This window comes from Nicotiana tabacum, chromosome 8 (genome assembly GCF_000715075.1).
Source record: "Nicotiana tabacum cultivar K326 chromosome 8, ASM71507v2, whole genome shotgun sequence".
Classification (NCBI taxonomy): Eukaryota; Viridiplantae; Streptophyta; class Magnoliopsida; order Solanales; family Solanaceae; genus Nicotiana; species Nicotiana tabacum.
Genome location: NC_134087.1, coordinates 165,359,561 through 165,387,454, shown reverse-complemented (window position 1 = coordinate 165,387,454; position 27,894 = coordinate 165,359,561). Strand labels below are relative to the sequence as shown.

The 27,894-nt window shown below is 39.3% G+C and overlaps 1 protein-coding gene across 6 annotated transcripts in view; it reads right to left on the bottom strand.

The window, feature by feature from the left end:
- LOC107766028 (uncharacterized) overlaps window positions 1–5,406 on the bottom strand; it is a 52,241-nt gene extending 46,835 nt beyond the window's left edge. For 3 of the 6 annotated variants that reach the window (XR_012694329.1, XR_012694330.1, XM_075219856.1), the window contains exons 1-5: window positions 5,076–5,406; window positions 2,555–2,776; window positions 1,983–2,013; window positions 1,339–1,520; window positions 419–575 (exon numbers count right to left, since the gene is read on the bottom strand). Coding sequence is in view for 4 of the 6 variants with exons in the window: in XM_075219856.1 (XP_075075957.1) it covers window positions 419–575; window positions 1,339–1,520; window positions 1,983–2,013; window positions 2,555–2,776; window positions 5,076–5,189 (706 nt within the window). In the remaining 2 variants the exon portion in view is untranslated. The remainder of the gene's footprint in view (window positions 1–418; window positions 576–1,338; window positions 1,521–1,982; window positions 2,014–2,554; window positions 2,777–5,075) is intronic. The other 3 variants (XM_075219858.1, XM_075219859.1, XM_075219860.1) reach the window with 3 other exon arrangements.
- Between the last annotated feature and the right edge of the window lie 22,488 nt (window positions 5,407–27,894).

Below are 27,894 nucleotides of genomic sequence, written 5' to 3'. Positions count from 1 at the left end.
AAATGTTTTCCACGCAGTTCTGATTTGGAATTTTAACAGCACGACAATTTATCCAGCATTTCTTCACCATATAACCATCCCACCAATTCCTGTCAGACTGTGATTAGTTGTAATTAGGAATTGGAGATCCTTAAGGTGCTAATGTCAGGCTTAACAGTAACAGTAAGATGATTTGCATAACTCGTTGCCAAGATATCTACTATCCTAACCATGGGCCTAAGGATTCTACAGTTTGCCATTACAATTAACAGTGGCAGACATTCACTTCTAAACAAGGATGACGACAAACTTTAACTGCATTCGAAACTAGAATTGGGTCACAGTAAACGTATATGACAAGAGCGGACACTGGTTACCGGAAATTAGAGTGCCAGTTGGTCATGGGGAAGCAGAACTAGGGTAAATGTGAGAGCTATACCTGGTAAATGGACTAACGTCCCATCTTCAGTGTATTCAGCTTTCTGCCTGATGCGTTCCCATACCATATCCCCTAACATATCTAGTATTTCTGTAGCTAGGACAAATAACGTTGGATAAAATTGTAGTACAGATGTATCCGACAGTAGCTTAGCAACCTAAACAAGAGAAGTCAAGGCACATTAAGCTCAAAACCCAGAGAAGTAGAAAATGCCAACAGGCAACCTGATGCTATATAAGAGTCTAAGTTATTATATTCTGTGGTTCATTTGATCAGTTGATTAACGATCCTTTATTATTCGTTTACTGTTGGAATCAGTGAGCAGGGACGAGAAGCAACTTCTCCTGTTAACGAATAATACGAAAGCAATGCAATCATGCTTTTTACCATTTACTTTTCTTGGAAATATGTTGGTATATCAGAATATCAGGTGAGTCGTGTTTGTATCTTAACAGTTGAATTAATCTTTTCAGCATCAGCTGTCATGGATTGGCAGCAGAGAAAAGGGAATGGTCTGCAATTTTTGCCTCAAGTCAATGTGGAGATAGAATAAGTTTGGACTTTATTGTTGTTCGATGCTATAGGTATGTACCCAGGAATAACCCAAGTCAGCAGTTAAGCTATGAGCCAAGTATTATTAAACAGCAAACTTGAAACTGACTTATTGAACAAATACCAAATAAAATTGTTAAGCAGAGAGGTACTTATCCAAAAAGAAAGATCACTTGATCAGGAATAACCCAACCCAACCAGATTAAGCTATGAGCCCAGTATTATTAATTAGCAAGCTTGAAACTTACTATGAATATGAAATAAAATTGCTAAACTGACGGGTACTTATCCAAAAAGAATGATCACTTGATTGGTAAGTGCAGAATCCAACAAGAAGCAAATGTGAGATAGTTTAGAACAAAAACTACCTTGATTGACAAATTAAAGGAGGTTACACGGTCATTTGCATGCCAGGCACGACTAATTTCATCTTTAAGTTCAGTTAAGCGTGAGACATACTCCTGCAGGGTGATATATTTAACACCTTCAGCAAATCTCTGAGGATCATCTAGCTCCTCTAGATGTGCATTTGCTGAGGGTTTCTCAGTGCCTACAGTATTTAATCATCATACCAATTATTGCCGAGGAAATGAAATAGCTATTCTAACATAAGAAACAAGTTCAAATGATACCCTTTTTCTTTACATTTTTCTCAGCTGCTTCAGAAATAAAAGGATGAGAAAGCTTTAAAAGTCCGTGTAAATAAAGAAAAAAAGCTTTCATATCACTTATTTTCCCTATTTTATATGGCAATCTTTGATCGAGCCACACAGATTAAGGAGTCAGATGACTTAATATTGTATTTGCACAGGTAGAAAAATATTAAAACTAGTTTTGGATTAGGTATGCAAGTCAGATTTACATGGAAATAACGTATCATAAGCTTAAACGAAAATGCTTTAAACCTTGTATAATGCAGAATATTATTGTGTGCCAAAATATGTAAATTATTATGGGACATTTCAAAATAAGCAATGCGCCACATAAAGTAAATATGGTGAGGATATCATACCCTTGCCTGTCTTCATAATTGAGCTTGACAGCTGTAAGGAGTAATTAAAAGGTTATACCGAAGCCCAGAACAATATTAAAAATTTAACACGTACAACACTGATTAAAAGTTCATAATATTTTTCATTTGACACCCTAGTTTCTCTTTTTTCCCTTCTCTTTTATGTCTTCCTTTTAAGCAAAAACCTTTGAAATGACCCCAAAAGGTAGACAATGAAAAGATATTAATCTTAAAGGTCAACAGAAACCCACTCACCATTTGCAATTTGTTGGAGTGTTTTTAAAGACCCCCCCCCCCTCCCCCAACCCACCTACCCACCCAAACCAAACAGATTAAAAAAAAAACACTTTGGGCCAAAACAAACACAATCTCGTTATAAGATATAGCTAGCAACTGCAGCATAAGAAAAGAATTTTCCACTGATCCATTGAATAGAAATAGAAATCTTGATAACTCAACTTTAAAACAAATTTATACCATAACCCATAAGAAGACCACTAACTAGGGATCCACTAAGACAATTTATATGCAGCTCAATAGCAGGTGTATGAAGATTAAAAAGGGATACTAACCGAAGAAACAGAAATCATTTTGGAGACAGGAAATTTTTGCATCAAGACTTTCTTGTAAGATGTCCATTCCGTGCCTGGATATTTAATAGTAATATCTCTATATGGTTCTGCTGTGATTTCAGCAGCTGTGCTTCCTAAATCCTTCGCTGAATCCTCTGGTTTTCCACTATTCCCCCTTAATGGATCAAAAAACTCATCCCTGCCATAATCCGTAACATCAACCTACAGACTCGACCAATTGATCGAAAAATTAGGAAATGGCCAAGCATCTGAATATGCTAAATGCAACAAAGCCCAAGATAAATCATAGCGTAGGGTTATTGACTGAACAATTATTTTTTTTGATAAGGTAAAATTTTATTAATAGAAGTACCAAGATGGTACAGAAGCGTACAATCCAGCTGGATTACAAAAAGAACTTCTACATATCAATTAATTCCAAATCCCCTAAATCCATATCACCTAACTCCTCTACAAAGTTTAAACATTGTTCCAGATTTTCCGTAATACTTCTTTTACACCAAAAATACAAATTTAGTAAACAACTATTTTAATCCTGGAAATATTCTGTCTTCTCCCTTCAAGACAGGCCCTATTCCTTTCTAGCCATATAGTCCATATCACACATAAAGGAATTGACTAAACAATTGATGAAACCTAGGTGATATTTATCGCCATTATAATCTTTCACCATACTGAAGCAATCAACAGTGGGTACAATTTTAGCTACATATCTTATACAATTATCTGGTTTTCTTTTCCTATGCTGGTTTCGACTCTACTTTGGACTAGCTTATAAGTCCCTTCTCTTACAGGAGTAGTTTCTTTTGTCTCAAGTATTTCTTCTCTTTTTCTCTTTTTAAACTGTGGCGTGTAGACCAGCTTGCTGACATATTTCGCTCGTGCATGCATCGTGTTACCCGGGGGCCGATGCACCTTTGCTTAAGAATCGAAATTTTTTATTATATATATATATATAGTATCCAAGCAAAGAAATTGTATAAATTACGTAAAATGATACCATCACACAAGAAGTGTGCGTCGGTCCGCTGATTAAGGCGTTAAATTACGTAAAATGATACCATCGCACAAGAAGTGTGCGTCAGTCCGCTGATTAAGGCGTTACTTTTGCTTATTGAAGGTTGGGGTTTCAAATTTACTTGGATGAATGTTCTTGAAATTTGTGAGTTCGATTTGTAAAAGATAAAGATACAAAGATTCGAACCTCTGATCTCCTACAAGGCAAGGATCAGCTAAGACAAACTAAAGAACCTTCTTTTCTTTTCGAAGCTAAAGAACCTTTGTGATAACCCAAATATTAATGCAAATTTCAGCTCAAGGAAAACAATTATTTCAAAATAACATAAGTGAATTTAGAACCTAATTTGAAAAAAGAATCTTCTTCCTTGCAAATTTTGGGTTTGCTCTCTTGCTAATACTACTCTACTAACTTCTTATCTCCCTCGTCATCTCTCTCAACTTTGGTGGATCATTGACTATCGATGAAAGAAGCTATTTTGAATACATTTTCAGAAAATGAAATTGTCCAAGAGAGTTGTTGTAATGTACTTGAATTGTGTTTATTAATACGATCATAGTTGTGTTTATAATATGAAGTTGTTGCAGTAATTCGTTCGTGCATCCACTTTTTAAAATGTTGACACCACTTACGAAAAAACTTGCGTACACTAGTGTTCTTAACAGAATGAGCCCTGCCCACCAAAACTCCGGCACAAGGGACCATGGTTTCTCATGTTCTTCATTCCTGCACACGCTTGGTTACAACAATAACAACAATCTAGAGTATTCCCACAAGTAGGGTCTGAGGAGGGTAGGATATACGCAGCCTTACCCCTACCCTGCACACGCGTGGTTGAACTTCTTTTTTCCTAAGTCTTAACACCGGTAAGGAGTGTGGGTGCACTTTCTTGTCCTAAGTCTTAAGCCGCTAAGGAGTATCAAGTCCAACAACTATAACTCCTTCTCCTGTTCGGCTGAAATTGCATTGCACAAATCTCAATAAAGCATAAAACATACGATTTCAAAAAACTTGAATGTGCTTCTAACTTATTAGCATCTTAATAACTTCTTTTCCTTCCATAATTAACCACTGAAAAAAGAAACTTTACCATCACTAATTAGCTTGAACTTGTCAAAATCGAAATTTTCTCCACATTTTTTAAATGTTTTCCTAATCTGTCTGAACCATAGGACATTTAAGTATTTAACCAAGTCCAATTTATGTGATGCACTTTGTTTTTAGCATGTCCTAAAAAGAATGATATATTTATATATTTAAAAATAATTTAACTTTACACTTCTCATTTATCTTTAATGAGATAATTTATAGCTACATAAATATGTATGGCTTGTTTTAGATCACAAGTATTTTTTTTCTTGTTTAAACTCCGTGCCCAGTCAAAGTGATACATTACAACATTTTCCACTGATTTAAAATGCAAGTTGTGGAGTAATCAAATGCCTGCAATTGATATAAACGAGAAATAGAAAAACATTAAACCTGATCACACGACGGTGATTGAAGGGAGAGAGGATGAGTCTCAGCTGGCATTCGGCGGAAGGAGTGAATCTCTACTTCAGCTTTGTAATCTCGATGTCGAAATTTGAGTTCCATGAAGAATCGAATTGCAGTATTTGCGTAATAGTAAGTTTAGCTACACTATGCTCTGCGCTCCGATTCGTGATGGACTAACCGGAAGCAGAAGAGGTTTGACTCCGTTTTCTGGAGAGATGCCGGAATTGAAGCCTGTGAGTTGCTATTTGCCGTTTATGCGAGGGTAAAGTGAAAATTGGATTTTTTTTGTTTTACAGTTTTAAAAAAAAGATGGGATAGCCATTTTTTAAGTTTGCTATGAGTTTTTAGCTACTATTTATAATAGAATATTTCCCCATATATCTATATCGATATTATATTAAAAGTACGAAGGCCCTTAAGGGTAATATCGTTCGCTTTTTTTTACTTTAAAATGAGAGTTTATACTAGACAAAATAATCATTTACTTATTTTTCTATTTTTTAAAAATAATCATTTAATTAATTTCCTAATATTTAGGAATACTCATCTAATTATTTTTCTAATATTTAGTAGTTTGAAATCAACTAAACTTTATATGTCAAACCTTTCTTTATTTGAAATATTTTTCCTTATTTGAACTATGAAAGGAGTTTTAATATTTGGCTCTTTAAAATTCAATTAGTTTAGCTTTCTTTTCCAGGATTCACAAGGAAAGAAAAATAATACATTTTCATTTTTTCTCGAGGTAAAACAAGATATTCGAGCACACATCATCAAAAGGTTAGCAGGTATTTTTAAACAACTAACATTAGCAAGTATTTTAAATAAGCAAAAGAGATGTCGCTCGGCTTATACAATAATTAACTCTCGAAATATACATAACACTCGGTAAGACCCGGAACACCGTAAATCCAAGCTTCTACGATTTTCTACTTGTTCTATACATGAGTGTCTATAGAAATAAGGGAAGAATTAACATAAGGGGATAGAGGGGGACTCCGAGGTCTGCGGACGCGGACAGATGTACCTTGAAGTCTCCTGAAAGCAGCAACCACACAACTAAACCCGAGGCTGGTAGGAGGTATCTGGATCTGCATACGATAAACATGTGAAGGAAAGGCGTGAGTACATCACAACAGCACCCAGTAAGTGCCAAGCCTAACCTCGGTCGAGTAGTGACGAGGTCAGGCTAGGCCCTACTAGTATATATATATTTATATATATATATAAAAACAGACAGAATGAAATATCAACAACAACAACAACAACAACAACAACCAAGTGAGATCCCACAGGGTAGTGTGTACGCAGACCTTACCCCTACTCCGGAGGAGTAGAGAGGCTGTTTCCGGTAGACCCTCGGCACAAGAAGGAAAGAGACAATATATCAGTAGCAGCAAAGGAATCCTAACAGATAACACCAGCAACGCAATAACCAGAAAATAGAGAGCAAAGGGTTAACACTAAGCATCAACAAAGGCACAGTACTGTCACACCTCTTTTTTATCTTACACCCCGGAAGGGTATAAATAAAGGAGTTTTTCCAATTAAAGGACAATCGAAACGGGATTTATTGTTTTAAAAAAATTCAGAGTCGCCACTTGGGATAATTTTATGGTGTCCCACGTCACCGGTTCAAATCCCGAATCGAGGAAAGAATGACTCTGTATTACAGTCCGCGAATCAGAAATTCGAGTAAGGAATTCTGTTAACCCGGGAGAAGGTGTTAGGCATTCCCGGATTCCGTGGTTCTAGCACGGTCGCTTAATTGTTATAATTGGCCTATTATCTGATTTTAGAACATTTTGAACCTATATGCATTTTAACTTTATAACCGCTTTTATTCATTTTAAGGAAGATTTCAACATCAGCCAAAATACATCTTTTGACCGCGCCACATGAAATGCACCCACAGTCTGAGACATTCTATTTGATTTTGTTAAGATTTGGATTTGGGTCACATGAAATGTGCACCCGAGTTTAGGAAGGTAATATTATTAAAAATAACGCACCTAAAGCAACTAACGCGTTGTTAACTTTGCGAGGGCCATGAAAATTCGCTAAATGGCAAACCTCAATTTCTAATTTCAAAGGATTTTATTATTCGAGGGTCATAGCTAAGCTTATTTAACATGGCACGCCTCCAACTATTTCAAAAGATTGTACTCAACTAAAGTCACCTACGGATACTCCTATCTAATCCAATTTCTGATTTTCAAAGACAAACAAACATCTCCACTGCCTTGACTAACAGGCCATGGCCCAGAAATGCAGTACAACTACTTATTCAATTAAATTAGACCAAGTGACCATACAACCCACGTAAATTAGCAAATAATGGTCCAACTATTATTTTGACTCAAGTCTTATCATTCCATCCGTGAAGAAGAACCAAGTCTAAAACGTGAGACCCAACAGGGTAGAAGAAAACTAAAATGCATCAGGACTTAACGATGAGCATTCATATTATTCCAAAAAATTCCAAGCTTGTCATGATTGATTAAACTCTACGGATGCTGCATTTTAATGCCACTAATGAATCAACAACATGAACAATATGAAGCACATTAATAACACCATTTAATTTCAAACCAAACAGATTATAGGAATTTAACCATCTAAGCAAAATGATAAAGAAGAAAACAACGGACCTTTGAAGCCTCTCAATATATTAAAGATCTTTCAATGGGTTACAAGAAGAATACAACACGATGGCTGAGCACGAACAGACCCTCGGCAAGCAACGGACTAACCGAGTTTCGCCGGAAGAACTCGAATCTGACAGTAGCTTGGACGGAACACTAACTTGACAACCTCGAACGGGACGATAACTGAAAACTTCTCACGTTTCTGTCACTATTTTTGCTGCATTTCCGGCCAGTTATGGCAGCGGCAGATGTGGGAGGGTGGAATGGTAGCAGTGTGTGTGTTCGCCGGCTTCAATGGTGGTCGCCGGTGACGTCGTGCGTCTGGTTTCTGACGAACAGCGGTTGGTTTAAGTTGTTTGGTCGTTGGTTGGTGTTGTCACTTGCCGGTGATCAATTCCGGCGAAGCAACAGCTCAAGCGAAGGAGATGGCAGAAGGGTCGAGGTCATGTTTATGGGGTGGTCGACCGGTGGTTGACGACGGAGATAGGGTGCTATATACTGAAGGAAAGGATGAAGAAGAGTCGGCTAGTTCGTCGTTAATGGGAAGAAGCAAAAGCACGATGGCTATGGCTGCTACGCTCAGTCATCGGAGAAGATGAAGAATGGGGATGGGGGTCGGTCATCTGGTTCGCTGGGAAAATGATAAAAGGTGGGGAGGGATTGAAGCAGATGACGCGCGGGGGGGGGGTCCTGTCAAAGCTGCGCAGCTTTTTTTCGTTTTTTCAGCCTTCCTCCCCTTCTTTTTAGTCTTAGCCTTGTTTTTATATTGTAGAGTCTAGGTTTTTGGTAGGTTTTTTAGGTTAAGGGGTATGGGCCTAGGAATTCTGGGCTTGGAAATTATGGGCTAGGTCCAAAATTAGGCCTAAAAATGGGTTGCTCGAGCCCAAGTTCTATTCTTTCCGAGATTAAAAATACGGGCTCATTTATTAATTAATCATACTATTCAAATAATTATTAAAATAAAACTAACCATTAAAACAAATCTATTTTTGGTATTTTTCAAATATCATATTAAAATAAAAATACGATACTATTTTTTGTATTTTTTTTAAGATTAAAAATGACTACAAAATATTAATGAATCTATTTTTGTAATTTTTGTTTTCTTGTAATAAAATAAAGTAAAAGAGTCAAAATTACTTAAAATATCTATATTATGCCTAAATTAAATATTTTACACTAATATATAAAAAAACTTGGGGAGGGTAAAAAATCACATGTCTACAGCTGCCCCTCTTTGACTGAAAACGCGTAGAGTTTTCAGACAAAGACTGACTAGATAGGTTTTTGACCCGACCCTTATTTGGAGAGACTAAAACTAAGAGAAAGGAGAGTGTGACCGAGCCCTGGTGTCTGAGCTGCCTATATATCCTTGGCTATAAAGGAATCAGGCCACGTGTAGTTCAGAGGTTAGTGAAATGATGGAGTATGCCGAGGTGGAGAGCTGGTCGAGGTGCCATTCCGTCGAGGTTCCAGTCCACAGTCCTGTTATTACATCAAAAATCAAAACATGAAAAAGACTAGCTAATCCTATCAACTACGAGTTACAAGATTCCTATCTATAAGTCTTCTGAAGCTTGATCTTGAGTCTTGAATGGTTCTTCATGCAGACTTTAGATTTGAACCTTGGTGCTTGTTAGCTGGGGGTGCTAGCTCGTTCTTCTTCAGCTTTTTGGGTCAAGACCGGACCTGTAGTGCTTGTGACTTCCACCATGTCTTAAGCATCCTCCATCAACTTCTGCATTTGGATTGACTTGTTGTCTTTCTCTCTTTTTCCTTTATTGTGGCAAACTTCGGTTGATCATCTAGGACTGCTGACTCGCATTCTTGACGCGAGCTTCTTCTGTTACTGACCTGCATTGCATTCTGAATTGAATTCCCTTTTTTCCATGTGGGCGCCTGACTGCTGAACTTGAACCGTCTTCTCTTGTTACTTGACACTGTTTTCCCTTGCACCTTGAACCATTTTCCCCTGAAACTTGAACTGTCTTTCCTTCGAAACTGCTTTCCCTTGAAACTCGAGTCGTCTTCCCTTAACACTATTTTCCCTAGAAACTTGAGTTGTCTCCCCTTGTTCTCCAGGTGGGCGCATGATTACAACAAAACAGACAAAACAAAGAAATCTTTCTGCCCCAATTTGTACTAAGAAGATTTGTGAGTTGTTAGCAAAATTGTAAGCCACTTGTACTATTGATGCAATGATGAAAGTAAACTAAAGAATAGACTAGGAAAACTATAAATTGAGCTTGACTAAAGTAAAAACTGAGTTTGACTAAAGTAAAAACTGACCCTATTCTCCAGGCGGGGCCCCCTGACTGCTAACTTGAAATGTATTCCCTGCTCTCCAGGCAGGCTCCTGACTGCTGAACTTGAAATGTATTCCTTGCTCTCAAGGCGGGCTCCTGACTGCTAAACTTGAATGTATTCCCTGCTCTCCAAGCGGGCTCCTGACTGCTAACTTGAAATGTATTCCCTGCTCTCCAGGGGGGCTCCTGACTTCAACAAAATAGACAAAACAAAGAAAATTTTCTGCCCCGGTTCAGTGGCTGGGCACAGATGTAAGTGTAAAATGGATCACATTACCAAATATCAATAAGAACTTGAAAGCTAAAACTTGAATTGTACTCCCTTGTTCTCCAGGCGGGCTCCTGATTGTTGACTTGAAAGTATTCCCTGCTTTCCAGGTGGGCTCCTGACTTCAACTTGAAAGTGCTCCCTGTTCTCCAGGCGGGCTCCTGACTTCAAGATAGACAAAACAAAGAATTTGAAAGCTAAAATTTAAATTGTACTCCCTTGTTCTCCAGGCGGGCTCCTGACTGCTACGCTTGAAAGTATTCCCTGCTCTTCAGGCGGGCTCCTGACTTCAACTTGAAATGTATTCCTTGCTCTCCAGGTGGGCTCCTGACTTCAACATAGACAGAACAAAGAGTTTGAAAGCTAAAATTTAAATTGTACTCCCTTGTTCTCGAGGCGGGCTCCTGATTGCTGCGCTTGAAAGTATTCCCTGCTCTCCAGGCGGGCTCCTGACTGCTGACTTGAAATGTATTCCCTGCTCTCCAGGCGGGCTCCTGACTGCTGAACTTGAAATGTATTCTCTGCTCTCCAGGCGGGCTCCTAACTGCTAACTTGAAATGTATTCCCTGCTCTCCAGGCGGGCTCTTGACTGCTGACTTGAAATGTATTCCCTGCTCTCCAGGCGGGCTCCTGACTTCAACTTGAAAGTGCTCTCTATTCTCCAGGCGGGCTCCTGACTGCAAAATAGACAAAACAAAGAAATTTTTCTGCCCCAGTTTGGTGGCTGGGCACAAATGTGAGTGTAAAACTAAATCATATTACTAAGTATTACTAAGAATTGAAAGTTAGATCCCATTATTCAGGAGGTCCTGACAACTTTTAACTAAACGACAATTTTTAAAATCTAAGTTATGTCTTCTACAGGTATGATTTCTGCTAAATCTTGTTATCTAAGAGGGTCTTAAACTACTCCCCATTATCCAGGAGGGTCCTGAAAATCAAAAGTCAAGTTTTATATTAAGAATGACAACTTTCATGGCTGAATTATACTACCCTACAACAGAACTTACGCTAAATGTTATTATCTAATCAAAAACTTAAAGCTAAGTTCCATTATTCAGGAGGGTCCTAGAAACTCCTAATTGAATCATATCTCGAACATGCAAACTTCCAAGCTAACTTATATTTCTTTGGGGTATATTTATGCTAAATTAGGCCATTTCTGAACTTTAAACTAGGTCTCATTTTCCAGGAGGGTCCTGAAAATCAAAAATCAAACCTGTTTGGTGACTGCCTTTCTCCACGGAGGGTTTCTCCGAAACAACCGAAATTTTCTGCCCCTGTTTTAATCAAAGAAAAATTTTGTCAGTTTAAAATGTGGTGGTTGGTTTGTGGCCTTGACTTTGAGGGCGATTGCTCATTCACTTCCCTTGATAACTGATTTCCACTCGAGGACCTTGCTTGCTTATGGATTTCTCTGTCATCCTTATTACAGAAAATACCCCTTCTCCGTTCAGACCCAATTCCCTTTATCTATTGCATTGCTCATGAACTGACATTTATCAACTTTTGTGTTTCACCAAAAATACCTTTGATCCGTCCACCTAACACCCTCCATCTATTGCATCGTGCTCTTGTGTTGGCGTGTACTGCACCTTTGTGTTTCTCATGAATTCCAAAGTACGTTAATTGCCATCCACTTAGTGTGCATGCTGTTCTTTCCTGACTTAAATCACTGTCCTTGGCCTTGAAATCTATTGCTCCCTCACTTGTCACGATAACTTTGATTTCTGCTTGGAAGACCTCGCTTGTCACTGGTTAAACACTTTCTTTGTTGATTTCATCACAGAGAATACCTTTGACCCGTTCACCCAACATCCTCTATCTGTTGCACTGTTCACGAATTGAAATATACCAAACCTTTGTATTTCTGATGGACCCCAAAACATGTTGATTGTTACCAACTTAGTGTGCTTGTTGTTCTTTTCTGACTTATGACACTGATGTACTGGCCAAATCCCGTTTTGTGCAATTGGAAAGCTGGTGGCAAATTTTGAAGTCATTTTTCACTTATTTTGACCAAACCGACTCAGGAAGAGGAGGTAAACAAGACAAAAGTAATAGAGTAAAGGGCAAAAGAAAGGGATGATTCCTAACAAGAAAGTTACGAAGTAGAAACCTATCAAATGTGGATACCAACTCTAATGACCATGACATGCACCTGTGGCCTATTCTGTTAAGCAAGGTTGATGTTCAACTCCTGTTATACCTCTAAGCCGTGAAACTGGGTTTTAATGCTCCGATCACCCAATCTGATTCACAATCCTTATTCGACTTGTAGTGCCCAAAGGGTTTTCACCATCAAGCCTCTCTCATTTTATTCTTTCTCTCAACTTACTGTTGCCTTACGGTGCCCGCGAGGGTTTTCACCAATAAGACTCCCTCATTTTTAACTTCTCTCAGCTCTCGTCGCCTTACGGTGCCCGTGAAGGTTTTCACCAATAAGACTCTCTCATTTTATTTCTCTCAGCTCCCGTCGCCTTACGGTGCTTGTGAAGGTTTTCACCAATAAGACTCTCTCATTTTATTTCTCTCAACTCCCGTCACCTTACGGTGCCTGTGAAGGTTTTCGCCAATAAGACTCTCTCATTTTTATTTTTCCTGCTTGAACCAGAGTGTTGCCCCTGACATGAATTACCTTTACCTGCTCGACTTGACATTTCTCAAAGACTGATCAAAAGGTCTTCTTTAGACCATAATGTGGGCTTTTGGACAGGGTTAGAAAGAAAGGGTATAAAACGCTCAAAACAATTCAAATGAGTTAAAATTACAACTTTCAGAATCAGATTTCTCACAACAACCACGACTTCTGCCCCAGTTTCTTGCTTGGGAGCTTTTGGATGTTTATTTTGATGAGACCGAACCGTGAGGCTGTCTACGTATCCTTAAAAGGAATTAGGTCAAACGTAGTTCATGTCATAAGAATTATTTTGTTTTTTGTGATTTTTCTTTTCTTTTTCTTTTCTCTTCTTTCCTTCTTTTTCTTTTTGTTGTTGTTTTTCTTCTCTTTTTCCTTCTTTTTTCCTATTTCTTTTTTTCTCTTTTCTTGCTTTTTTTCTTTTTCTTTTCTCTTTCTTCTTCTTTTTCATCTCTCTTTTCATTCTTTTTCTTTTCTCTTTTTCCTTTACTCATCTTTCACGCTTGCGTTTCTGATCTTTGCTACTGATTCCGAAAAAGGGGTATGGAAGAAAATAAATAAGGCTCAACGGGGTAACGAAGGATAAATTGTTTAGATAGCAAAACAAAATGACTTCGTCATTCCAATCTCCAAAACATTCCAAGTGCAAACTATACAATTAAACAGACCAAAGAAAACATTTGTAACATCTTTTGATTGCCCTAGACTTGATAACCATATTCACGCATTTGCCTTCTATATCTGTTAATTACCAAGCCCCATTGGACAACACCCTCATTCTCATTACCACGAACGGCTTCCCTAAAAATTTGGGGCAAACTTGCTTTTATCTTCAAATTGATGCGGCAGGATGTATTTCAATAGGGGTTCTTTATGTTCTATCTGCCCCAGTTTCACACAATTCGGGCTTGAAGTGATCTCAAAATGCCTTTACTTATTTCCCTCAAATGTCCCTACATCTTCAACATTGTTTCATTGCTTCGTGATTAAACTGACTTTTAAAACCAGGCTGAGAATTATGCGTGCATGTCACGTCACTAGAGTCAACAAGAAAAGAACTATAAAAAGAAAAGAGAGCCAAACTAAAATGACTAGAAATCACGGAAAACAGAAAATGGCATTAGACAGATGGTGAAAGGGTTTAGACAACAAAACAAACAAACTAAACTGGGGTTACAAACCTAGAACAAACCTAGACAATACTAAATGAGCTATTATGACTAAACAAACTAAGCAAACTAAAAAGATGGAAGGGTTTGAGTCACAAGACAGTATCTGGATTACAACCCTGAAATAAGCTGGACAACAGAAATGACAACAAAATAAACCACCAAAACTCCTCCCTGGCTAACCAAGACAGAAGCGTCTTTCCAATTGCCAAGCTCGGCATCTTAACCACTGAATTCCACATCAACATTACTAGGACCTTCACAAACTTCCATCACATTGTTCTTAACAAATTGCTTTTGGGTTCCCTCTACTGGCTCGTTCTTAAGATCAACCTCTGATAGCACTGAAAACTTCGCAACGCGTGGCCCTTCGAGGATCTCAGAAGAATTTCAATATTCCTTTTCAAAACAAATCATACTCACCATATGCGTCTCATTACGAACAGGAGATGGATTTTGGCTAGTGTTTGCTGCATCTGAATTTTGCACGACAATGTCACCTGCATCAATAAGCTTCTGAATTGCTTTCTTCAAATTTCAACACTTCTCTATGTCATGCCCCGGGGCATCTGAGCAATATGCGCACCTTTGAGAAAAATCAAACTTCTTTGACAGAGGGTTTGGCATTTTTATATGAATCGGCTTCAACATGTCCAATTGCTTCAACTTTTGGAATAAACTGGCGTATGACACTCCCAATGGGGTGAAAGCCTTTTCTTTTTTCAGTAACATCTCATTCTTAAATGCTTGATTGGGCCGGAAACCTGATCCAGGAGGTTTTCGGTAGGCCCGTGGGGGTGGATAGGCATTTCGTGGAGCTGGGTACTGGGAAAATGATGTACGACTTTGGGAGTTCTACGGAGAAAAGTGGCATTGGGGAGGATCATCTGGTGCACAAGGATATCCACGGGGTTGATGTCGAGGCTGGAAGTGTTGATCGAGAAAGTCCATCGGATCATCTTTTTTGTTTCTCTTTCTTCTACCCAAGCTTACTAGGATGTTCTGAATGTTTCGAACAACTCATGATTTTGCCTGACTTGATTCCCTCTTCTACCATCTCCCCCATTTTTAACACATTATTGAAAGGCTTTCCCAAGGCCGGGACCAAATGACTGAAGTAGGTGGGCCCCTGGGCTTTTAGGAAGAGCTCAACCATTTCTTCTTCCCCAATCGGGGTATCGACTCGAGCAACCTGCTCATTTCATCTTAGTCCAAATTCTCTGAAGCTTTCCTCCGGCTTCTTTTCCATTCTAGATAGGGAGGAGCGGTCTGGGGTAATGCTTGATCTGTACTGAAAGTATCGAACAAAATCTTGAGCCATGTCACCCAATGTAGGCCACTTACCAACATCTTGACGAATATACCAGTCCAAAGCTGCCCCAGTCAGGCTCTTACTGAAATATACCATCAACAGGTCATCTTTCTCTCCAACACTTCTCATTTCACTGCAATAGACCCTCAGGTGGGCTACTGGATCTCTACACCCATCATACAAGTTAAATTTTGGCACTTTGAACCCCGCGGGCAAGCGAACGTCCGGGGACACAGACAGTTCTTTGTAAGTCATGCTACCTTGGTCTTCCCTTCCTTGTTTGTTTTTCAAGGATTGTTCTAGGCCTTTTAGCCTCCTGGGTATCCCATCTTTCCTTTCTTTTCATGTGAACCTTTCATTTTCAACATACGACTTATCCCGAGGGCTCTGTTTGTAAGAGTTGGGAACTTTGTGGGCAACCTCTGAGGGGTAATATTGGGCATCGTTAGCTTTGAGTGGGTGTTCATTGTTGGGGATGGTGGATAAGACAGGAGGGCAATTTTTGGGAAAGGTAATTGGAAAATGAGTGACAGAGCTACTAGGGTGGTTGGGAAAGCCATGGTAAGTGGGTGAATCTGGAGAGTATGGGGGGATCATCTGGCACTGTGACCGGTGTTCGGGTAAGGGTAGTATTTAGGAAGATAGGTGGTGGCGGGGGTGGTGCCTTCCCGGTCATCCAAGCCTGATACATGTCTGCCATGTGTTGTCTTAACATCCTTACCTCTTCAACCAACCCATTGTCCTATTCAACCAACTGCTTTCGAGCGCTAGTATCAACCGACTCAGTTTCGTTATTGTCTGCCATTACCTTTTGACTTTATATTGCAGAGAAGAGTTACCACTTCGAGAACCACAAACCAACCACCTTTCTTCTATGAAGATATCAAAAGAAATAAAATGAGGTCATCCCGTTAGCGTTAGGGCATTTAACACCAGAAATATCACATTGCGTGCAATGCACCTAACAATAATTAGTGGTTCTAGAATGACTTCGAGGGTCATAAGGTCACTTGGCATCATCCCAATCTGTCCATTTGAGTCTTCTCTTTTCTTTTCTTTCCTCACATTTCTTAGCTCGCTCATTTTCTTTCATTTCTCTTTTTTTATCACCACTCTTTTCTTTCTCTCATATCTCACATCCCACAATTTCACCTCTTTTTTTTGTTTCCTTCTTTTTTTCCTTTTTCCTTTTTTATTTTCTTTTAACAGTAAAAAAAATGATTCGATCGAACCCTATGTAGGTTGCCTACGTATCATGACGCCGCATGAATCAGATCTTTGCGTAGTTCTGGAAGATCAGGAATAAAGGAAACAAATTGATGTTCTCTGTTTCTACCTTAATGACTCTGACGAGAAAAGGGAAATAAAAGAAACAAATCTCTTTTTTTGTTTTTAAATTTTCTAGACTTAATGTTCTATAACCTATTGCAAACTCAAGCTTAACGAGCATATATTTTGCTTTTTTTTTCTTTTCTTTGAAACAAACACTCCATGGGAAATTATTAAGGAAAACCCTAGAAGAGAAAACAAAAATATTTTTGATTCCTTTTTTTAGGAAGAAGATCGAAAGAATAAACCACGGAAAAATATTTTAAATTTTCATTTGATATCCTAACGCAGGATTTCGAAGCAAGCAATGAAAAAGATAAAATAGAATGTTTTTGAATTTCAATTTTGATTGCCTAAAGGAAAAATTCTAATGATAAACAAAAGATAAAGTATGTTTTTTTTCTATGTACAATATCCTAAAGTTCTAATGAAGGTAAAAAGAATTTTTTCTTCATCTTTCATTAATTTCACAAAGAAACACCTCAAAAGAAAATCTTTTTGGATTTTGGAATTAACACCTTAAAGAAAGCTTTTAAAGAAGTATTAAAATAAAATTCTCTTTTTTTTTTGAATTTTGGTCCTAATATACTAAAGGAAACATAAAAATAATTCATTTAAGTCCTAGATATTAATTACCTAAAGGAGAAACAACCTCAGATTTTTCATTTCTAGAATTAGTATTCAAAAGAAAACTTATAACGGAAATATAAAAATGCAACATCTCCTTTTCTGGATTTTTGAGTTACAGCATATTTTTTCAAATATAAAACAGAAAATAACAATAACAAAAAGACTTGACATTACTGTACAAAAGTAGAAAGTAAAAGACGACATAAAATGAGGAACAAACTCAAAACATAAAAATAAAACAAATCTCCTTAAGCAACTCCTGAATGCGGTGGTCCTGGGGTATCTGTCATGCTCAAACTCCGGTAAGTGGATCCACGCCTGTATGAGAAAACTTAAACCAATACTATGTGAGACAATAACATTCCCTACTAGACGCATGCAAGACATGATTGAGGCTATTTTTTGCAAAATGACTTATTTGGCCAAAAGATGGCTAGAAGCGCAAAATTTGGCTAAGACCCCGCAAAGCCAAGAACCTAAGATTTACTAGGAAGACCGGACCCTATGTGGGTTACCTACGTATCACGCCCCGAAAGACGAGAATCAGGTATGCGTAGTTCGGGCAGATTGGATACGGGCGAGAATTTAAACAAAAACAACTAATTTAGAGAATATATTTTTTTTTCTTTTTTTTCGAAAAATGATGAAACATATAAAATCTTTTTGGATTTTTTTTTCTGATTTAAAAAAAAATGGTAAAAAGTGCAAAATCTTTTTGAAGTTTCCATGCTTTTTTTCTTAATTCAAATACCAGGATTTTTAGAACCGAGCCTTATTTCCTTCCCTATATCACTCTTGGTTTTTCTTTTTGCTTTATTTTCCCTAGCCAGTCAGCATGCATGCCAAAACAAATAAATGTTCGCATAGCACGTAGAATGCATCAGGATGGTCTGTTATTTCGGGCACACCTGTCCTAGACGGACCCAACCCCTGTGTTGAGTCCCCTAAGTCAAATGCACATGATGCAAGCAAACGTTCCTACTAGGGATCCGGCATGAGGTCTTGTTATACTAGGTTCAAAACCTGGGTTTATTGTTCTAGACCTGGCTTACCCGAGCGGACAGCTCGAGCCGGGGGGGGCAGCGTACCGGGAATACAGAAGCTTCACCGGCTTTGCAACTTGTCTGAACCTCGTTCTAAATTTGGAATATGACTCTAACAGAAAAGAAGTCACACGAAGTGCACACTTCTTCATGATTTAGAAGACTTAGAGAGAAGAGGGATTTTGCAACACTTTATATACATTTCCCTGAATATCAAAGCGGTAAAAGCAATCAATTAGCACATTAAGCCCAAATCATGTAACAAAATCAGATAATGGATAAAGCCAACTATAACAGTTATTCTAAGCTCGAATTTCTTGAACCCTGAACCAGAGATTCTGGGTTCTAATCCCCACCAGAGTCGCCAGAGCTGGCACACCTCTTTTTTACCTTACACCACGGAAGGGTATAAATAAAGGAGTTTTTCCAATTAAAGGACAATCGAAATGGGATTTATTGTTTTAAAAAAATTCAGAATCGCCACTTGGGATAATTTTATGGTGTCCCAAGTCACCGGTTCAAATCCCAAATCGAGGAAAGAATGACTCTGTATTACAGTCCGCGAACCAGAAATCCGAGTAAGGAATTCTGTTAACCCGGGAGAATGTGTTAGGTATTCCCGGATTCCGTGGTTCTAGCACGGTCGCTCAACTGTTATAATTAGCCTATTATCTGATTTTAGAACATTTTGAACCTATATGCATTTTAACTTTATAACCGCTTTTATTCATTTTAAGGAATATTTCAACGTCAGCCAAAACACATCTTTTGACCGTGCCACATGAAATGCACCCGCAGTCTGAGACTTATTCTATTTGACGTTGTTAAGATTTGGATTTGGGTCACATGAAATGCGCACCCGAGTTTAGGAAGGTAATATTATTAAAAATAACGCGCCTAAAGCAACTAACACGTTGTTAACTTTGTGAGGGCCATGAAAATTCGCTAAATGGCAAACCTCGATTTCTAATTTCAAAGGATTTTATTATTCGTGGGCCATAGCTAAGCTTATTTAACATGGCACGCCTCCAACTATTTCAAAAGATTGTACTCAACTAAAGTCACCTACGGATACTCCAAGACGAACAAACATCTCCACTGCCTTGACTAACAGGCCATGGCCCAGAAATGCAGTACAACTACTTATTCAATTAAATTAGACCAAGTGACCATACAATCCACGTAAATTAGCAAATAATGGTCCAACTATTATTTTGACTCAAGTCTTATCATTCCATCCGTGAAGAAGAACCAAGTCTAAAACGTGAGACCCAACAGGGTAGAAGAAAACTAAAATGCATCAGGACTTAACGATGAGCATTCATATTATTCCAAAAAATTCCAAGCCTGTCATGATTGATTAAACTCTACGGATGCTGCATTTTGATGCCACTAATGAATCAACAACATGAACAACATGAAGCACATTAATAACACTATTTAATTTCAAACCAAACAGATTATAGGAATTTAACCATCCAAGCAAAACGATAAAGAAGAAAACAACGGACCTTTGAAGCCTCTCAATATATTAAAGATCTTTCAACGGGTTACAAGAAGAATACAGCACGATGGCTGAGCACGAAAAGACCCTCGGCAAGCAACGGACTGACCGAGTTTCGCCGAAAGAACTCGAATCTGATAGTAGCTCGAACGGAACAATGACTCGACGACCTCGAACGGGACGATAACTGAAAACTTCTCACGTTTCTGTCACTGTTTTTGCTGCATTTCCGGCCAGTTATGTTAGCGACAGATGTGGGAGGGTGGAACGGTAGCAGTGTGTGTGTGTTCACCGGCTTTAATGGTGGTCTCCGGTGATGTCGTGCGTCTGGTTTCCGACGAACAACGGCTGGTTTAAGTTGTTTGGTCGCTGGTTGGTGTTGTCACTTGCTGGTGATCAATTCCGGCGAAGCAACAGCTCAAGCGAAGGATATGGCAGAAGGGTTGAGGTCATGTTTATGGGTTGGTCGACTGGTGGTTGACGACGGAAATGGGGTGCTATATACTAAAGGAGAGGATGAAGAAGGGTCGGCTGGTTTGTCATTAATGGGAAGAAGCAAAAGCACGATGGCTATGGCTGCTATGCTCAAGCGTTGGAGAAGATGAAGAATGGGGATGGGGGTCGGTCGTCTGGTTCACTAGGAAAATGATGAAAGGTGGGGGGGGGGTGGTCCTGGCAAAGCTGCGCAGCTTTTTTTCGTTTTAGCCTTTTTCGTTTTTTCAGCCTTCCTCCCCTTCTTTTTAGTCTTAGCCTTGTTTTTATATTGTAGAGTTTAGGTTTTTGGTAGGGTTTTTAGGTTAAGGGGTATGGGCCTAGGAATTATGGGCTAGGTCCAAAATTAGGCCTAAAAATGGGTTGCTCGAGCCCAAGTTCTATACTTTCCGAGATTAAAAATACGGGCCCATTTATTAATTAATCTTACTATTCAAATAATTATTAAAATAAAACTAACCATTAAAACAAATCTATTTTTGATATTTTCAAATATCATATTAAAATAAAAATACGATACTATTTTTTGTATTTTTTTTAAGATTAAAAATGACTACAAAATATTAATGAACCTATTTTTGTAATTTTTGTTTTCTTGTAATAAAATAAAGTAAAAGAGTCAAAATTACTTAAAATATCTATATTATACCTAAATTAAATATTTTACGCTAATATATAAAAAATCTTGGGGAGGGTCAAAAATCACATGTCTACAAGTACTACATACGCAAGGGAATAATATGTACATACAGGGCCGTTAAACATACTATAGCCTAACTTTCGACCCTAAAGAAGTATTAAGAACACAACCGAAGCCCCTCACACTATCCTCCTATCTCTTAACATACAACCCTAGTGGTCGACCTCCACAAATTTCTATCAATATTGCAGTAAAATAAAGACTGAAATTTAACAAAAATGATATCATAGAAGATAACAGCTCAATATATAGAGATAACAACCGGGGATCTCCTGAGATACCATCTCGTAGTCCCAAATGTAAATGTGCAAGGGATCTCTCGAAATACCGTTCCTTAGTCCCAAAGTAAATATGCAAGACCGGTGGATCTCCTGGAATACCGTTCCGTAGTCCCAAAGTAAGTATGCAGTGGGATCTCCCAGAATACCGTTCTGTAGTCCCAAAGTAAATATGCAACTCAAACAACAAAAATAACAGTTACAGCAAGAAAACCTACCGTTCAGACTAAATTCAAATCAAGGAGAAAGGCAGGAAATTCACTAAATATGCTGCACATAATTCAGATAAACAATTAAGGCAAGTAGGCATGCTATTCTAAGCTAACAAGATACAAAACATACTAATATAACTCAAATAAGAAGGAAAACATGTTATTACTTAGCAGAAAATCGGGTTTTACAATAATTAGCCTGTGTACGTACTCGTCACCTTACGTACACGGCGCTCACATATCAAAACAGTACCAAATCCTAAGAGGAGTTCCCCCACACAAGGTTAGGCAAGCTGCTTACCTCGAACCAAGCTCAATCAATCAGTCACAATGCCTTTCCCACGAATATCCGGCTCCGAATGGCCTAAATCTAGCCAAAAGCAATTACATATCATAAATACAACTATAATAGACTAATCTAATTAATGAAATCAAGGCTTAAACAAGAAATTCAAAAACCGCCCTAATAAGCATGCATCCCCGGGCCCACGTCTCAAAATCGGTAAAAGTAATAAAATATGAACACCAATTCACTCATGAGTTTACTCTTACCAAAATTATCCAAAGCCGATGTCAAAATCTCAATCAAAATCCAAAATCTTTGTCGAAGAACTTCTTCCCATTTTTTCCAAATTTTCAACCCAAATCCAAAATTTAATTATGAAATTAATGATAGATTTGTGGGATATAATCAAAATCAAGTGTAGAATCATTACCTAATTGATGTATCTGAACATCCCTCAAAATCTCGCCCAAATCCGAGCTCTCAAACTCAAGTTTTGATAAAAAATGGGTAACCCTCATTTTTGAAAAGTTTATATTCTGCCCAGGTGAACCTTCTTCACGAACGCGGGCACACACTCGCGTTCGCGTAGAACAAAACTTTACTGACCAAAATCCCTCAATATGTGAACGCGTACTTTACACTTCCTGCTGATTCGCGAGCGCGGGCGCGACCACTACTGCACGAACACGTAGAACAACGCATTGGGTTCCCAGTTGCTACACTTCCTCTACGCGAACGCGATGTCCTTCACGCGTTCGCAATACACTGATGGTCAACCCTTCGCGAACGCGTCCCCGTATTCACAAACGCGAAGAACAACTTTCCCTCCTGTCCCAGCTCCTCTTCGTGAACGCGGTATCTCTGTCGCGAACGCGAAGAAGGAACCCAGAGCTGGAGATTTCTACAAAATCTGCAATCTTTTTCTCAAGTCCCAAAGGTCCGTTAACCACCCGAAATCAACTCGAGGCCAACGGGACCTCAACCAAACATACCAACCAATCCTAAAATATCATACGAACTTAATCGAGCCCTAAAATCACATCAAACAATGCTAAAATCACGAATCATCCTGCAATTCAAACTTAAAGAACTTAAAACTCTAAATTTCTACAACCGATGCCGAAACCTATCAAACTACGTCCGAATGACCTCAAATTTTGCACACAAGTCATATTCAACATCACAGACTTACTCCAATTTTCGAAATTGGAATCTGACCCCGATATCAAAAGGTCCACTACCGGTCGAAATCTCCAAAAAATCGACTTTCGCCATTTCAAGCCTAAATGAGCTACAGTCCTCCAAAATACAATCCGAATACGCCTCTAAGCCCAAAATCACCCAACAGAGCTAACGGAACTGACGAAACTCCATTCCAGAGTCGTCTTTATACAGTTCTGACTATGGTCCAAATCCTAAGACTTAAGCCTCCGTTTAGGAACTAAGTGTCCTAAAACTGTCACGCCCCGAACCTTGGGGCAAGGCTGGCACCCAGTGCCTCACCTATCCTTGTGTACTAACTTGCAACTAAGGGACTCTGAACATATGATGTCATACTTTGGCCATGGGCCATGTTGCAAGATAACTGCGAATGCTGACTAAATGTCAATATAAAACTGGGTCGACAAGGCCGTCATAACTATTACAGCTGACAAACCAACCAAATATACATACAAGGCCTACAAGCCCAACATATTGCACTAACTGACAGGATATGTCTACAAGCCTCTACTAATGGATATACTGTGATCGGAACGACTCTCCGACCTACTCATGGCATATATACGTATATATACAAGATATACATAAGGCTCTAGATCCGGAAACTCCGAAAGGCATGGAGCTTATCGATCAAGCTAAGCTCAAGAAACACTTATTGAAGAGGCCTACTCGTCTGTCTGACCTGCACACATGAAATGCAGCGCCCCCAGAAAAGGGACGTCAGTACGAAATAATGTACTGAGTATGTAAGGCAATATACTGAAAGCTGAAACTGAACTGATAATATAATAACTACAAGTAGCTGGAAGTCAAAGATAATCTGAAAATATGCTTACATGCTGATACTGACTCAATTCTCTCAATATAGTAAGTAAAATAGTTGTCCGGCCCTATAAGGCTCGGTATACATATATATCTGCTCTACCGTAGTAGGCTCGCTCATAAGCACTCAACCATACTAGGCTCTGTATCTCGACCAACTGGTCTCGCTCATAAGCGCTCGGCCATAGTAGGCTCGGTATATATATAACTGCTTTAACGTAGTAGGCTCGCTCATAAGCGCTCGGCCATACTAGGCTATGTATCTCGACCAACTGGGCTCGCTCATATGCGCTCGACCACAGTAGGATCGTCATATAACTTACCATCTGATCAGAGGTTGCCCAATAGGTGCCTGCCTATCGATTATAACTCGATGGTAATGAAAATACTTTTAATACTGTATATATGTAACTTCTTGCTCTCTTGATTTGAAGAAGGAAATACTCAACTGAGTATGAAATCCCGATAAGGAGAATATTATAACTTACAACACTAGAAAAATATACGCAATTTGCGAGACTAGCAAAATATACGTAAATTTTTGGATATGAATGTAATGACGAGATCATGCCAAATGAAAGAAGAGCTTAGCCTTAACATACCTGGAGTAGGGAAAACTCCGTATAATATTCTTGGAGAAGATTGCACCGTACTCCCTTCGAATCGCAAAACCCCGTTACTACGATTTTAAGACATGTTTCGGCATGAACTCTTGAATTTCTGCGATGATGAATAATCATTTATCCTATTAATCATCAATGTTGCTGCCACTCCATCGAAATTAAAGGCATATTTACTCCATCGAAAGATTGCAACTTGCTGGTCTAAATTCTTATAATGGCAAGTATACCATATTTTCATTCCTATTTTCCACGTTAGCTTACCAAATAAAGAGACCAACCAAGGTACTTCATCAAGGCATTATGTCTTCATGCCATCCAAGAATTAAGAATTCCTACGTGTAATCAAGGCATCCTTTGCCTTTATGACTCATTTGGCATATTTTGCCACTTTGGCTTAGCATCTGCGATGTGGCAGCCCCAAGAAGATTCTTATCCACTTAATACCATAATTATCCTGTTGCCCGGTAATTAATCAATTACTCGCATAATTTAAAAATTATCTCAACTTAATTAAATACTACTCTCTTTTAACATACCTTGTATACCTTACTAGCATGGTCATGTAGTACCTTGTATGGCACTAGTCCATAATACCGGGTATTTTAGCTCGGACCGTATTTTACCCCAAAATGCCAAATTTCAACAAAAATTCGTTTTCTTCGATTTTACTTATCCTCTTACCTTCACGAATTTACTCATCACTTATAATCCTGATAATCCCCAAATAATCTTTTCCTTATGACAAATTTAACGTACAATACTTCAGGGTACAACATCGTCGTAACTTAATACTACGAAGCGTGACATCACCGTAATGTAATACCGCTGGGTGTATAACATTGACGTATATTGCGGGGCGTAACAAAAACACTCCAAAAACCAAAACGAAACCTCCCGACAAGTCACATAAGCAGAAACAGATACGGGGAAACAATTAATAGGGGATCAGGGATGTAACTCTCAAAATGACCGGCCGGGTCGTTACATCTTCCCCCTCTTAAAATAATTGTTTGTCCTCGAACGAGCATAGACACATACTTGAAGTGGTAAAAGGATGAGGATAACGGCTGTGCATATCCTACTCGATCTCCCAAGTTGCCTCCTCGACCGACTGACTCCTCCATTGAACCTTCACTGATGCAATGTTCTTTGACCTCAACTTTCGGACCTGCCTGTCCATAATAGCTACTAGCATCCTTGCCCAACTGGATTAAGCTGAAATCCAACACATGAGATGGATCATCGTGATACTTCCGGAGCATAGAAATATAAAATACCAGATGAACTCATGCTAGGCTGGGAGGTAAGGCAAGCTCATAAGCAACCTCCCCAACTCGTCGCAGCATCTCAAAGGGACCAATATACCTTGGGCTCAGTTTGCCCCTCTTTTTGAACCTCATAACGCCCTTTATAGGCGAAACCCGGAGCAAGACCTACTCTCCAACCATAAATGCAATATCGCGAATCTTCCGATCTGCATAACTCTTTTGTGTGGACTGGGCTGTGCAAAGTCTATCCTGAATCACCTTAACCTTCTTCAAGGCATCCTGAACCAAGTCAGTGCCAAATAATCTAGCCTCGCCCGGCTCGAACCAACCTACTGCGGACCGATACCGTCTACAATACAGAGCCTCATACGGTGCCATCTGAATGCTGGACTGATAACTATTGTTGTAGGCAAACTCCGTAAGGGGCAAGAACTGATCCCAAGAACCTCCAAACTCCATCACACACGCAATGAGCATATCTTCAAGAATCTGAATAGTGCGCTCAGACTACCCATCTATCTGCGGGTGAAATGTTGTGCTTAACTCCACTCGAGTACCTAACTCATGTTATACGGCCCTCCAAAACCATAATGTAAACTGCGTACCACAGTCAGAGATGATAGATACCGTCACACCATGAAGTCTAACAATCTTGCAGATATAAACTCGAGCCAGCTGCTCGGAAGAAAAGGTAGTCATCACAGGAATGAAATGAGCTGACTTGGTCATCCCATCCTCAATCACCCAAACTGCATCAAACTTCCATTGAGTCTGTGGGAGTCCAACAACGAAATCCATAGTGATCTGCTCCTATTTCCACTCTGGAATCTCTAACTTTTGAAGCAATCCACCTGGCCACCGATGCTCATACTTCACCTGCTGGAAATTTGGACACCTGGCTACATATTCCACTATGTCCTTCTTCATTCTACGCCACCAATAATGCTGCCTCAAGTCCTGATACATCTTCGTGGCACCGGGATGAATGAAGTACTGCGAGCTATGAGCCTCCTAAAGAATCAACTTAGGCAATCTATCCATATTAGGCATACATAGCCTGCCTTGCATCCTCAATGCACCATCATCCCCAATAGTGACCTCTTTAGCATCACCGTGCTGAAGCGTGTTCTTAAGGACAAGTAGATGAGGGTCATTATACTGGCGCTCCCTGATACGATCATAAAGAGAAGACTGGGAGACCACACAAGCCAAAACTCGACTCGGCTCAGAAATATCCAGTCTAACAAACTGGTTGGCTAAGGCCTGAACATCCAGTGCCAATGGCCTCTCTATTGCTGGCAAATATGATAAGATCCCCAAACTCTTCGCCCTGTGACTCAAGGCATCGACTACCACATTGGCCTTCCCGGGATGGTATAAAATGGTGATATCATAATCCTTAAGCAGCTCTAGCCACCTCCGCTGATGCAAGTTAAGATACTTCTGCTTGAACAAATGCTGCAAACTCCGGTGATCAGTGTAGATCTCATAAGGGACACTCTACAAATAGTGCTGCCAAATCTTTAAAACATGAACAATAGCTGCTAACTCAAGGTCGTGGACAGGATAGTTCTTTTCATGCACCTTCTACTGTCTAGACATGTAGGCAATCACCCTACGGTACTGCATCAACACTGCATCGAGACCAATCCACGACGCATCACAATAACAGTATAAGACCCCGAACCTGTAGGCAATACCAATACTGGGGTTGTAGTCAAAACTGTCTTGAGCTTTTGGAAGCTCTCCTCACACTCCTCTGTTCACCTGAACGGAGCACCCTTCTGGGTCAGCCTGGTCATAGGCGCTGCAATAGATAAGAATCCCTCAACAAATCGACGGTAATACCCCGCTAAACTAAGAAAACTCCAGATCTTCGTAGCTGAGGACAATCTGGGCCAACTCTACACTGCCTCCACCTTCTTCGAATCCACCTTGATCCTTTCACTAGACACCACGTGACCCAAAAAATGCCACGGAATCTAACCAGAACTCACATTTTGAGAACTTTGCATATAACTTCTTTTCTCTCAAGGTCTGAAGCACAGTCCTCAA